This window comes from Dendropsophus ebraccatus, chromosome 12 (genome assembly GCF_027789765.1).
Source record: "Dendropsophus ebraccatus isolate aDenEbr1 chromosome 12, aDenEbr1.pat, whole genome shotgun sequence".
NCBI lineage: Eukaryota > Metazoa > Chordata > Amphibia > Anura > Hylidae > Dendropsophus > Dendropsophus ebraccatus.
Window position 1 is genome coordinate 2631211 of NC_091465.1, and position 15549 is coordinate 2646759.

At 47.0% G+C, this 15549-nt stretch overlaps 1 protein-coding gene across 1 annotated transcript in view; it reads right to left on the minus strand.

Annotated features, from left to right (window-relative positions):
- Positions 1-15549, minus strand: part of CEP104 (centrosomal protein 104) — a 90155-nt gene continuing 74606 nt past the window's right edge. Inside the window, exons 21-22 of the mRNA XM_069949030.1 lie at positions 3489-3579; positions 1-212 (exon numbers count right to left, since the gene is read on the minus strand). Of these exons, the coding sequence (XP_069805131.1) occupies positions 73-212; positions 3489-3579 (231 nt within the window). The 3' untranslated portion in view covers positions 1-72. The remainder of the gene's footprint in view (positions 213-3488; positions 3580-15549) is intronic.

Here is a 15549-nt window from a genome sequence, read left to right on the forward strand (position 1 = left end):
TACAAACATTAAGGGCTCTGTGTTCTAGAAAGAGACGGGCCCTGAGAAGCCCGGGGTCACATGGCTCTTCAGTCACCGCTTGGGTTGTGGTTTGCTTGTCGTCTTATTCAGACCGGCTCTGGGGGCTGGGATCTTACTGCCGGCGATGAGTGGACGCTGTTTGGCTCCGGTCTGTCCGGTTTTTGTTACAGTCGACCCTCCAGCTTTAAGTGCTAATGTGGAAAGAGATAAAATGTTACCATTATGAACGCGTTCATGATACTGTCAAGTACAGATTTTAACATGCAACAATAAAGAAAAGATTTTATCATTTGGAGCCGGACAGCATCTACTTGTATTCCATATATGCATCGGGAGTCGGCCCAACTCAAGTTTCCGTGCTTCATGTTGGTTGGTGCCTAAACTCATGGACTAAGGGTGAGCTGATATTATCCTTCTTTGCTACATATAAAATGTTACCGACCAACCCATAATACAGAAAATCATACAACCCGCACACTCACCAAGATTTCACTACTTTGGCTGAAAAAAAACTTTTTGGGACACAAACAAGTGTTTTATTTCCCTTTTTCCCCACTCCGGGGGTCCCATCTCCTCCAATGTAAATGGAGCGTTTTCAGGCACACACACTGCTGCCCAAGTCCTAGACTCATCCATCTCCATCAGTCTCATACAATGTGAATGGAGGCACAACACAGACCACTGCAACAGCCACAAAGTGAACAGCGGACCCCCCCCCCCCCCCCCCCCTGTGATCGGGGGCAGTTTCAGCAGTCAGGCCCCCAGTGATGAGACACAGACCCTGTAGATTGGTGATGTGCGTCTAACTTTAACCATACAATGATTTGATCTCTCTCATAATACACTGCAAGGATAATAGGTGGGCAAAGAGGGCAGATGTAGGGGACTACATTAAACCCTAACATAAATTAATGGCATCCAATGACTGTGTGGCAAAAGAGTCAATGTGACGGAGCTCTCGTTCTCGAGATCCCTGGTGGATACTGACTGTGGCATCTAAGGGGTAAACAACCAGAATCACTGCCACCTCCAGCGCCTGCGCTGTCCCCACACTGCACATACTGTAACCCATCAGCTGCCCAGGTCGTAGATGTGGGGTCAGTGGGACCTGAAAGATGCCGGATTATCAGACGTCAGAAAGCTCTGCGTAACCCCTGTTAGGGACGGATTATTGGGCTCTTCATTATAGGTGTTTATTACACTCCTGACAGATGACATCTGAGCGCGGTTACAGCTTTACAGGCAGACAGCGTATATAGACAGCGCTCATAGCGTTACTTTCACTATGTATCACAGGGCAGGGCGGAAGAAACATCTAATAATATCTGTACTGAAAGAAATCTTTCCCATTATAATCTATGTAAATGAGGTCTACACTTCTACACATCACAGAGCTCTGCCTTAAAGGGGTACTCCCCTCATCTATAAGGGTATGTGCACACTACCCAATCCCATACGCCATGCCCATCTCCGCTGCTACAACAGGCTTCTTTCTATGGTTTGCCAGATTCCGCCATCTGCCTGAAGATTAAGCGGGTTCATTGTACAAACAGACGGCGGAATCTGGCAAACCATAGAATGGAGTCTATGGGAGCAGCGGAGATGCGCGCGGTCACCAGCCTCCACGAGCGGGTGTGAGCTGCAGAATACGCGGCGGGTGTTCCATCGGGATTCCGTAGTGTGCACATACCCTAATATAGTATGTAGCTGTAGGGATCAGGATAAAGGGAGATTCCCATCATATATGATATAGTATATACCTGTAGGGATCAGGATACAGGGGTAACCCCATCATATATAATATAGTATATACCTGTAGGGATCAGGATATAGGGGTAACCCCATCATATATAATATAGTATATACCCGTAGGGATCAGAATAAAGGGGTAACCCCATCATATATAATATAGTATATACCTGTAGGGATCAGGATACAGGGGTAACCCCATCATATATAATATAGTATATACCTGTAGGGATCAGGATACAGGGGTAACCCCATCATATATAATATAGTATATACCTGTAGGGATCAGGATATAGGGGTAACCCCATCATATATAATATAGTATATACCCGTAGGGATCAGGATACAGGGGTAACCCCATCATATATAATATAGTATATACCTGTAGGGATCAGGATACAGGGGGATTCCCATCATATATAATATAGTATATACCTGTAGGGATCAGGATACAGGGGTAACCCCATCATATATAATATAGTATATACCTGTAGGGATCAGGATAAAGGGGTAACCCCATCATATATAATATAGTATATACCTGTAGGGATCAGGATAAAGGGAGATTCCCATCATATACATTATAGTATATACCTGTAGGGATCAGGATACAGGGGTAACCCCATCATATATAATATAGTATATACCTGTAGGGATCAGGATACAGGGGTAACATCATATATAATATAGTATATACCTGTAGGGATCAGGATACAGGGGTAACCCCATCATATATAATATAGTATATACCTGTAGGGATCAGGATATAGGGGTAACCCCATCATATATAATATAGTATATACCCGTAGGGATCAGGATACAGGGGTAACCCCATCATATATAATATAGTATATACCTGTAGGGATCAGGATACAGGGGTAACCCCATCATATATAATATAGTATATACCTGTAGGGATCAGGATACAGGGGTAACCCCATCATATATAATATAGTATATACCTGTAGGGATCAGGATACAGGGGTAACCCCATCATATATAATATAGTATATACCTGTAGGGATCAGGATACAGGGGTAACCCCATCATATATAATATAGTATATACCTGTAGGGATCAGGATACAGGGGTAACCCCATCATATATAATATAGTATATACCTGTAGGGATCAGGATACAGGGGTAACCCCATCATATATAATATAGTATATACCTGTAGGGATCAGGATACAGGGGTAACCCCATCATATATAATATAGTATATACCTGTAGGGATCAGGATACAGGGGTAACCCCATCATATATAATATAGTATATACCTGTAGGGATCAGGATACAGGGGGATTCCCATCATATATAATATAGTATATACCTGTAGGGATCAGGATACAGGGGTAACCCCATCATATATAATATAGTATATACCTGTAGGGATCAGGATACAGGGGTAACCCCATCATATATAATATAGTATATACCTGTAGGGATCAGGATACAGGGGTAACCCCATCATATATAATATAGTATATACCTGTAGGGATCAGGATACAGGGGGATTCTCCACATATATAATATAGTATATACCTGTAGGGACCAGGATAAAAGTATATTCCTATCATATACCCAGTTCCTTACAGCTACCAGTCTCCGGGGGGGCTGATATGGTTTTGGTTCTTTAATCCTTAGACCTGGCGCCCGGCCACCAGACATGGGGGGGGGAGGCGCGGGAGCATGTAGCGTTTAGTGCGGGGTCTTACCTTGCGCTCCGGCTTGCGTTCTCTGTAGCGCCAGGATCCTGCGGGGATTCATCTTACATCCATCCTTCCCCATTAGATGAGACTTCCAGGCCTGTAAACCAGACACATCACATCAGTCCACGATTCTTCATTAGAAATATGGGGGAGCAGAGATTTATATTACTATCTTCTATCTATCTATCTATCTCCTATCTATCTATCTATCTATCTCCTATCTATCTATCTATCTATCTCCTATCTATCTATCTATCTATCTCCTATCTATCTATCTATCTATCTCCTATCTATCTCCTATCTATCTATCTCCTATCTATCTATCTCCTATCTATCTATCTCCTATCTATCTATCTCCTATCTATCTCCTATCTATCTATCTCCTATCTATCTCCTATCTATCTCCTATCTATCTCCTATCTATCTCCTATCTATCTCCTATCTATCTCCTATCTATCTCCTATCTATCTCCTATCTATCTCCTATCTATCTCCTATCTATCTCCTATCTATCTCCTATCTATCTCCTATCTATCTCCTATCTATCTATCTATCTATCTATCTCCTATCTATCTATCTATCTATCTATCTCCTATCTATCTATCTATCTATCTATCTATCTATCTATCTATCTCCTATCTATCTCCTATCTATCTATCAAATCAAATCAAATCAAATCAAATCAAATCAAATCAAAAAGCTTTATTGGCAGGTCCAAGTTACACATTAGCATTGCCAAAGCATGGGGAGAATAGGGAGTTGAGGAAATGGGATTCACCCGGGGTCGGTGTACAGGGGTTCATGATGTATCATGGGGGGGGGGGGGGGGGGGAATACATTCAGGGTCGGGGTATCGGAGTCCATGACCTATCGGGGTTGGGGTATCGGAGTCCATGACGTATCACGCTCCTCTCAGTCTATGGCAGGCAGTGACGTATTGTGCCACTATAGTCGCTGTTGTCTCTTCTTCCCCCAGCAGGATGGGTAGTTTCTCTTCCTCCTCCATGGTGGAGAAGCCTGGGAGGAGGTTGGAGAGTCTCCTATAGTGAGTGTCCCTCACTGCTGAGTATTTAGAGCAGTGTAGCAGGAAGTGGGCCTCATCCTCCACGGCCTCCTGGTCGCACTGCTGGCACAGTCGGCTCTCCCTGGGGATGTAGCTCTGTCGGTGCCGCCCAGTTTCAATGGCCAGGTTGTGGGCGCTCAGTCTGTAGCGGCTCAGGATCTTCCGGTCTCTGGGGTTGGGAAGCTCCTCCAGATATGGGGCCAGTCTGTATTCCCTCTGCAGGCTCTGGTACACGGCCAGCTTCTGGGATGCCCTGACCTCCTCTCTCCATTCTTGGACGTAGTCTTCTTGTCTCCTGGTTATTGTGTTCCTGATCCCGGCTTTTGTGAGCTGGTATGGTGGGATTGTCTGGTTGGGCTGGGTTCCAGAGGGTATGTTTTGGGGCTCTGCTTTGCCTGGGGCCCCTTGGTGTAGCAAGGCTTTATGGTGATAGGAACCTTCACTACTACCATGTAGGTGACCCCAGAATGACAGCGCCCTCTTCTGGATAGTTAGGTGCAGGGGGAATCTGCCCAGCTCTGCTCTACAGGCACAGTTAGAGGTGCTCCGATGGACCTGGAGGAGATGCTTACAGAACTCCAAATGGAAGATTTCCGTTGGGCTGGAATCCCATTTTGACCAGTCGGGGTATGTGTGAGGACCCCAGACCTCGCTGCCATACAGGAGAATTGGTGCAATAATGGAGTCAAAGATTTTAAGCCAAACCCTGACAGGTAGCTTAAGGTGGTAGAATTGTCTTCTGATGGTGTAAAAGGTTTTGCAGGCTTTGTCTCTCAGCATCTCGATGGCAGATTTGAAGCTCCCCGTCTGTTCTATTATCAGGCCCAGGTAGGTGTAGCTGCTGGTGGCTGTAAGGGGCTGGTTGTGTAGCGTGAAGGTAGGGGACCCGGCTGACTTTGTTTTCCTTCTCTGGAACACCACAGTGTTGGTCTTTTTGAGGTTGATGGGTAGAGCCCATGTGGTGCTGAACTTCTCCAGGATGGCTAGCTGGTCTTGGAGACCTTTCTCAGATGATGATAGGAGGAGAAGGTCATCCGCATACAGAAGGAATTTCACCTCGGTGTCATGGAGGGTGAGACCTGGTGTTGGGGAGGACTCCAGGGCTGCTGCTAGCTCATTGATATAAATGTTGAAGAGTGTTGGGCTGAGGCAGCAGCCCTGCCTGACTCCTCGGCTCTGCTGGAAATAAGCCGTTCTCTTCCCATTTACCTTCACGCAGCATTGGTTCCCAGTGTAGGAACTTTTGATAACATCATAGGTCTTTCCCCCTATTCCACTCTCCAGCAATTTTAGAAGCAATCCTGGGTGCCACACCGAATCGAAAGCCTTTTTGAAGTCCACAAAACAGGCGTATATTTTTCCTTTCTTTGTGTTGTGGACGTGGCTCTGGATCAGGCGGTGCAGGGTATAGACATGGTCCGTGGTGCGGTGGTTCGGCATGAACCCTGCTTGGCTTTTGCTGAGGATATTGTGCTGGGTGAGGAAGCTGAGGATTCTCTGGTTCAGGATGTTGTTGAAGAGTTTCCCCAGGTTGCTGCTGACACATACCCCCCGATAGTTGGCCGGGTCGTACCTGTCCCCGCTCTTGTGTATTGGGGTTATGACCCCTTGGTTCCAGGCACGAGGGAAGTAGCCAGAGCTCAGCACAATGTTGTACAGTTTTGCTATGGCCGCCTGTATTGCTGGTGGGCTGTACTTGATCATTTCGGGGGGGATGCCGTCAGTACCGCTGGCTTTCTTACACCTTATAGTTGATAGTCTCTCAGAAATCTCCTGCGGTGTTATAGGTAAATCCAGAGGGTTTTGGAAGTCCTTCAGTATCTCCTCCATGGTCTTCAGTTTTGATATAATTTGTTCTTGGTCCGGGTTCCGTTCCTCTTTCGGGATGTCTCCATAGAGGTTTTTGAAATATTGGAGCCAGATGTTGCCGCTCTGAATGTGGAGGGTGTTTTTCTTCCCCTTTGTGCCCAGGTGGTTCCATAGTTCCCAGAAGGAGTTTTCTTGGAGGGCGTCTTGGAGCTGGGTGAGCTTGGTTAAGGTGTACTCCTGTTTTTTCCTTCTGAGAAGGGTTTTGTATTGCCTTTGTATTGTGTCATAGGCCTCCCGCAGTTTGGTGTTGTTGGGGTCCCTGTGCTTTTTATTTGAGGCCGATCTTAGGGTCTTCCGTACACCTTTGCACTCCTTATCAAACCAAGCGCTAGGATTTTTTTCTTTTGTCTTCTTGTGGCTACTCTTTTGCAGGTCAGCCATTTCTGCCATGGTGTAGAATATATTATTAAGATCCCTTACCGCTTGGTCCACTCCTTCTGGGTTACTCTGGTACACCTTGTTGTTAAAGTTGTTGAGCATCCCTTGGATTTGTGGTTCAGTGTGTATCTCTTTATACTTGAGAGACGACATCTTGGACCACTTGTAGGATGGATGTAATGGGAAAAGTCCGGCCTGATGGGGTTTTTGTCCCGGTGGTTTGTTTGTGGACTTAATATAAAGGACTATCTGGTTATGGTCCGACAGGTGTGATTGTGGATTGACTATGAAGGCCCCAATGTCTGAATGGTCCATGTCTGTGATGGCGTAGTCCACTACACTGCTGCCCACATGGGAGTTTAAGGTAGTCCTTCCTAGGGAGTCTCCCTTGGTGCGACCATTGAGGATGTGGAGCCCCAAACTTCGGCAGAGATTCAACAATTTTTTGCCGCTCTTGTTCACTGTGCTATCATAGCTGTTCCTCTCCATGTGTACTGAGCTATCACATTCAGTCTCTGCCCCATATATATAGATGTTTCCGTCTGCGGTCAGGTAGTCTCTTTCCCTACCTGTTCTGGCATTGAGATCTCCAATTATGAGGACTTTTCCGCGGGTTTGATAGTGGGCGGCTTCCCTTTGCAGGATTTCGAAGGTTTCAGGGTTGTGGTAAGGGGACTCTGGCGGTGGTATGTAGGCAGCGCATAGGTAGATGTCAGATTGGGCGGTGAGGATGGAGCGGTCTATTCTAATCCAGATGTGGCTGTCTCCTCGCTTCACCGGTCTGATCTGCTGATGGAACTCCGCTTTGTACCACACTAGTATTCCTCCTGAACAGCGGCCTAGTTTGGTGGTTTTGTTTTTCAGGGCCGGGACGGAGATTTCCCTGTATCCAGTGGGCACCAGGGACTCACTCTCTGCTTTAGTCCAGGTTTCTAGGAGGATTTGGATGTCACTATTTTCCAGACTCTGGGTGAAGTCCGGATCGTTTACTTTACATCCAAAGGCTGAAGCGTTCAGACCTTGGATGTTCCAACTGCTGATAATAAAGGATGTCATAGGGGGTCTGTATACCTTGTAATGAGCTGGATGTGTAGGACGGTCTGGGGGTCTGACTGGTTCTGGCATGGTAGACAAGGCTTGTGTTGTCCAGTCACATGAGTATCCTACTGAGGGTTCTGAGCAGGGTCTTTATCTCGTCTAGGTCTCTGCTCTTTATTTCTCGGTGTGAGGCAGGTGGTTTTCTCCATGGTTTTTGCCTTTGGTGGTCTGATTTGGGGTATGGGGCCATGTTTCCAGTTTGTGGTGTGGCACATGATGCTTGAGGTGTTTGGGTTGTTGGTGGCGTTTCCCTGTTGTCTCTGGTTTGGCCTGTGTGGGGTCTAGGACGGGGGGTTCTGTTTAGTACAATGTCCTTGATTTCTTTGGCCAGGAGGCTGACCCCTTGCTTGTTGAGGTGTTTGCTGTCGTATAGGTGGTGGTGGTTGATGTTGGGGTGTTGTGCCAGGGTGATGTTTGGCACTGAGCTGATCTTAGCTGCTAGGTCGTTGTTAATGGTCTGGATGGTATCGCTGGCCACATCCTTTCTAGGCAGCAGGGTGGACACTATTATTTTACTGGTCGGGAACTTCTTTTGTGCAGTTTTTGCCAGCTGGGTCAGCTGTTCAGCAATTTGTTGCTGCTGGTCTTGGAGATTGTTTGTACCTGTATGTATGACTAGATTGGTTGGGTTGGTAAAGTGTGGTTCATTGATAACTGCTGTGACTTGTTCAATGGTTGCACAATTAATTTTCTTAACCCTAATTTTGGGGAAAAGTTGCCTCATGTTAAGGTATTTCCCATTAGAGTCTATGATTAGTACGGTATCAGTGTCCCCGCGTTGGGGCTTATGGGCTGCTTGCTGTATGGTTTCCTGGGTGCCACTTGGTTGTGTTGCTGGGTCTTTGTGCTGGTCTGTGCTAGCGGCTCTGATAGTTGTTGGCTCTGTCTCCATCTGGATCAGTCCGCCGTTGGTTGGTATGGTCACATTTATTTCTGGTGTTGTTGGTCTGTTCCGGATCTCTGATATAGAGTCCTGGATGCTGGCTGCCATTGTGTCTGTGCTCCCCCCTGGGCCCCCGTCCTGGTTCTGGATTTGTCTCTTTAGATCTGTTATCTCCTGTTGTAGCTTGCTGTTTTCTTGTTGGAGGGCTTGTAGTTTACATTGCATTTCTCCTAGAGCTGCTGTGAATTCACATTTCAGTTTGTTTATTTCATTAAGTGCTTTGTCGTTTGCATTTTTGTCACTTTGGTTTCTTTGAAGTTCCTCCTTGAACTGTACAAAGTCTCTCTCCAATTGAGATAAGCAGTCTCTGAGAATGTTGGGTGTTGGGTGGGAAGCATCCTCACCTACAGACACAGGGGGGTCCTTGGGGACTGTCTCTGGTTTTTGCTCTTGCTTGTGTTTTTGAGCTTCGTTTTTAATATCAGGAAATGTTCTTTCAAACTGAGTGAGGTTATCCTCAGTGCCTTGTACCATGATGGTGCCAGTGTTATAGAGGTTTATGGTGAGTACTGTGTCCTCCTCATCCCCAGTTTCCTTTACCCTGATCTGCCGGCCCCGGTTGATGCCGCCCTTTGAGATGTTTTCATAATGGTTGCAGAAGGCTTTGTTCCAGGCATTGGGCTGCTCGGTGAAGAAGACCACATCCGTTTTCCTCCTAATTGGCTCTTTATAAGTAAAGTCGGCATAGAGGGTCTCTGGATTCTGTCTGATGGTGGCATCTTTTATGGCTTTCCTTGCCTGAATGCTCCGCAGCCCTTCTGAGTATGTTATCTCCAGGATGTCTGACCCCCTGCTGGCTGAGGCTGCCTGGCTCCTCTGCTCATCTATGTTGCTGGACTTTACGTGCTCTAAATTGTGATTTTGCATGTTTTAAATATTATCCTTATTTCTATGGAGTTTGGTCTCTAGCAGTTTCTGGTGAGGGTGTAGGGGTTGGTGTTGGAGCAGGAGCTCTTACCTGTGGCTGCTGAGGATCTTTGGACTCTTGAGGTTGATGGTCCTTGTAGCCTTGTGGTCTGTCCTGATGGTTGTTGGCTGTCCTCAAAGCAAGATTCTTGTTTTATCCTTTAAATCCCAAAAAAGTTTTTCCTTTTTATGAAGAGCTTTAGTGCTGCTCGCTTCTGTATCCCATGGAGTTTGTATTTCCCAGGTTTCGTCTTAGAATTTGCTCATTACAAGGTATAAAGTGATGAAAACTCAGGAGCTCATGTTCAGTGCTGCTTACTCCTGGACTGCTGGGCGGGATCTATATCTATCTATCTATCTCCTATCTATCTCCTATCTATCTATCTCCTATCTATCTATCTCCTATCTATCTATCTCCTATCTATCTATCTATCTCCTATCTATCTATCTATCTCCTATCTATCTATCTATCTCCTATCTATCTATCTATCTATCTATCTCCTATCTATCTCCTATCTATCTCCTATCTATCTCCTATCTATCTATCTCCTATCTCCTATCTATCTATCTATCTCCTATCTATCTATCTATCTCCTATCTATCTATCTCCTATCTATCTATCTCCTATCTATCTATCTCCTATCTATCTATCTATCTATTATCTATCTATCTCCTATCTATCTATCTCCTATCTATCTATCTATCTATTATCTATCTATCTATCTATCTCCTATCTATCTCCTATCTATCTATCTATCTATCTATCTATCTCTCTCCTATTTATCTCTCTATCCCATCTATCTATCTCTCTATCTATCTAGACTCATTCAAAAAAACGTGCGGCACTCGGGACAAGATGAATGCTGGGTGCCAGCGGTAACACCCTGATCCAAGGGTGTATGTAGACAGCAGAAATGATAAAACTGCAGCACGCCAGTCTTGCGGTGAAAAAAATCGTGTATAGTTTATTCCATAAAGAAAAAAACACTCAGAACAGTGGTAGCGACGTTTCAGTCCTTCAATGTGAGCTTGAGAAAAGTCCACATTGAAGGACTGAAACGTCGCTACCACTGTTCTGAGTGTTTTTTTCTTTATGGAATAAACTATACACGATTTTTTTCACCGCAAGACTGGCGTGCTGCAGTTTTATCATTTCTGCTATCTATCTATCTATCTCCTATCTATCTATCTATCTATCTATCTATCTATCTATCTATCTCCTATCTATCTATCTATCTCCTATCTATCTATCTATCTATCTATCTATCTATCTCCTATCTCCTAATCTATCTATCTATCTATCTATCTATCTATCTATCTATCTATCTATCTATCTCCTATCTATCTATCTATCTGGCCTTCTGCCTTCTGGAATCCCATCAATGTGTGACAATCTGACCCCCCCAAACCACTTGTACCGTCAGATTGCTGCTTTTAATTCAAAATCGGTCCTGGGGTCTGTTCGGCAGGTGAGTTATTGTCCTAAAAAACAACTTTTAAACTGGCAGCCCCGTGGCCAACAACCAGGGCCTAGATTGTGTATGCATTAGGCTGGCACACCCTGTCTGTCCCTCCTCCCCACCCTTCTCATCATTAGGAATGCCCCTAGAACATTTTCTCCATGCTGAACATTGCACAGGTGCCTTAACGATCCAGTCCATGTGCCGGGCTGACACAGGTGAGGAATAGTAGGCAATCTGCCTGGAGCATTCCTGATGATGATGAGGAGGGACAGAGAGGGTGTGCCAGCCTAATGCACACACAGTTATGCTCAGCCAATCATGGCTGAGCAGCTGATGACGCAGCAGAGGGGGGCCGGCATGAGGGACGGCAGGAGCGGGTCGGCCGGCCTCCCGAAGATGACATCTTTGACAGCAGATTACAGACGGGGTCGGTCGACACGAATCAGGAATGTATAGTGCACTACAGTTCCGGGTACACAGGCGGGGGTGGGGGAACACGGGGAAGGGGGCCATTCACATACATAACATACATTACAAAGTTGTATAGCTTTGTAATGTGTGTTACTTTGTGAATAATTTCGGAGCGCCGCACTACCCCTTTAAAGGAGGATTCCACTCACACACAACTTCTGATATGTTGGTGCCCTTGGTGAGACTAAGGCTGCGATTACACAGACAGATTATCTGACCGATTTCTGAAGCCAAAGCCAGGAATGGACTATAAACAGGGAACAGGCCATAAAGGAAAGACTGAGATTTCTCCTTTTTTCAAATCCATTCTGTTTTGACTTAAAAAAAATCTGCATGGCTCAGGTATAAGGGGGATCAGACCCATCATAGGGGGGCAGCATGGCTCAGGTATAAGGGGGATCAGACCCATCATAGGGGGCAGCATGGCTCAGGTATAAGGGGGATGAGACCCATCATAGGGGGCAGCATGGCTCAGTTATAAGGGGGATGAGACCCATCATAGGGGGGCAGCATGGCTCAGGTATAAGGGGGATCAGCCCCATCATAGGGGGCAGCATGGCTCAGGTATAAGGGGGATCAGACCCATCATAGGGGGGCAGCATGGCTCAGGTATAAGGGGGATCAGACCCATCATAGGGGGCAGCATGGCTCAGGTATAAGGGGGATGAGACCCATCATAGGGGGCAGCATGGCTCAGTTATAAGGGGGATGAGACCCATCATAGGGGGCAGCATGGCTCAGTTATAAGGGGGATGAGACCCATCATAGGGGGCAGCATGGCTCAGGTATAAGGGGGATCAGACCCATCATAGGGGGCAGCATGGCTCAGGTATAAGGGGGATCAGACCCATCATAGGGGGCAGCATGGCTCAGGTATAAGGGGGATGAGACCCATCATAGGGGGCAGCATGGCTCAGGTATAAGGGGGATCAGACCCATCATAGGGGGCAGCATGGCTCAGGTATAAGGGGGATCAGACCCATCATAGGGGGCAGCATGGCTCAGGTATAAGGGGGATCAGACCCATCATAGGGGGCAGCATGGCTCAGGTATAAGGGGGATGAGACCCATCATAGGGGGCAGCATGTCTCAGGTATAAGGGGGATGAGACCCATCATAGGGGGCAGCATGGCTCAGGTATAAGGGGGATCAGACCCATCAGAGGGGGCAGCATGGCTCAGGTATAAGGGGGATCAGACCCATCATAGGGGGCAGCATGGCTCAGGTATTAGGGGGATCAGCCCCATCATAGGGGGCAGCATGGCTCAGGTATAAGGGGGATCAGACCCATAATAGGGGGCAGCATGGCTCAGGTATAAGGGGGATGAGACCCATCATAGGGGGCAGCATGGCTCAGGTATAAGGGGGATGAGACCCATCATAGGGGGCAGCATGGCTCAGGTATAAGGGGGATGAGACCCATCATAGGGGGCAGCATGGCTCAGGTATAAGGGGGATGAGACCCATCATAGGGGGCAGCATGGCTCAGGTATAAGGGGGATGAGACCCATCATAGGGGGCAGCATGGCTCAGGTATAAGGGGGATCAGACCCATCATAGGGGGCAGCATGGCTCAGGTATAAGGGGGATCAGACCCATCATAGGGGGCAGCATGGCTCAGGTATAAGGGGGATCAGACCCATCATAGGGGGGCAGCATGGCTCAGGTATAAGGGGGATCAGACCCATCATAGGGGGGCAGCATGGCTCAGGTATAAGGGGGATGAGACCCATCATAGGGGGCTCCTTGCTCCTCCTGGTTCTGGCTGAGGAGGATTTAGTTGCTTCATTCAGTGTAGTCCTGGCTTCCCGGAATCGGCTTACCGCAGGGTCGGCTAAACGCTGCCCCGGCCCATCAATCCCGTCTACCTGAAATATGTGTAAAATAAAGGGCTGGAAATGTCCCCCGTCCGCTCTGCCAAGGCCCCTGCACTTAATCTGTCCTGGAATGAGGCGAGCGATCACATAACAAAGAAACCCCCGTCCTTCTGCCAATTAAAGAAACACGCAAGAGGCGCAGGAATGTAAGCGGCGCGGGACAACACGGCTTTATGTGGAATTATAAGTCTGTGTCCTTTATTACAGGTGCGGGGGGATCACTTACAGCAGAGATTCACATGGCACCCACCACCCTCCATTATACTGGAGCCAACTGGCACCGCGCCCGCAGTCATGTAAATCCATCTAGACTTAAGAGAGAACTAGATTAGCGCCGAACGGCTACTAAAGAACTATGCTTGAAATATGGCAAAAACCTGGCCGCACCCCCTGTGGCTGCACAGAAGCTCAGCTATGTACTGGTACATCCCCTGCTGCTGCACAGAAGCTCAGCTATGCAGTGGTACACCCCCTGCTGCTGCACTGAAGCTCAGCTATGTAGTGGTACACCCCCTGTTGCTGCACTGAAGCTCAGCTATGTAGTGGTACATCCCCTGCTGCTGCACTGAAGCTCAGCTATGTAGTGGTACACCCCCTGCGGCTGCACTGAAGCTCAGCTATGTAGTGGTACACCCCCCGCTGCTGCACTGAAGCTCAGCTATGTAGTGGTACACCCCCCGCTGCTGCACTGAAGCTCAGCTATGTAGTGGTACACCCCCTGCTGCTGCACTGAAGCTCAGCTATGTAGTGGTACACCCCCTGCTGCTGCCCTGAAGCTCAGCTATGTAGTGGTACACCCCCTGTGGCTGCACTGAAGCTCAGCTATGTAGTGGTACACCCCCTGTGGCTGCACTGAAGCTCAGCTATGTAGTGGTACACCCCCCGCTGCTGCACTGAAGCTCAGCTATGTAGTGGTACACCCCCTGTGGCTGCACTGAAGCTCAGCTATGTAGTGGTACACCCCCTGTGGCTGCACTGAAGCTCAGCTATGTAGTGGTACACCCCCTGTGGCTGCACTGAAGCTCAGCTATGTAGTGGCCGCAGTATATCCTGATTATTATTATTACATCACAGGCGTCATGGCCGGGTGTTATATACTCACATTGCCGCTGTATATCCTGATTATTATTATTATTATAGCATAGGTGTCATGGCCGGGTGTTATATATGTGGTGAGCCCCCCGCAGAGCTATGGCGGAGTTAGGGCTGGTCACTTGCCAGATGGTAGAGTGTGACGCCACTCCGGTGGTGGTTGGAAGAGATACAGCCGGGCCCAGTGATGTTATGTCATGACGCCAGTGCCGGTTGGGCACACCTACAGCAATACACCTCCTCTCCAGGTATGGGTCAGCTGGGCGCAGGTCCAATGAAAATGAAAAAATGTTTACCATAAGGTAAAAATAAATAACCACATTTATTAATCAGACAACGCGTTTCGAGACCAGTCTGGTCTCTTTATCAAGTGTTATATACAGCAATGGATGCTACTAAAAAATATATATATAGAGATATCCCATGTATCCCAGCACCACCCATCAGCTGGGTGGGGCTGCATGTGCATAGCAAGAAAAACAACAACAACAACAACCTGATGTCTGAATACAACCCTAAAAACAGGTGGGGACAAATGGGTGGGGAGGTTGTTTTTAGGGTTGTATTCAGACATCAGTTTGTTGTTGTTGTTGTTTTAGAGATGTTTTATTGTAGGTTGAAATGAATTGATTCATTAATGTTAATGTGTGTATGTATAAATTTATTCTTTTAGCATTTGTTTGTTTATTCATTTTACTGTGTTGGTTAACCTGGAGTTAATATGTGCAGCCCCACCCAGCTGATGGGTGGTGCTGGGATACATGGGATATCTCTATATATATTTTTAGTAGCATCCATTGCTGTATATGACACTTGATAAAGAGACCAGACCGGTCTCGAAACGCGTTGTCTGATTAATAAATGTGGTTATTTATTTTTACCTTATGGTAAACATTTTTTCATTTCCA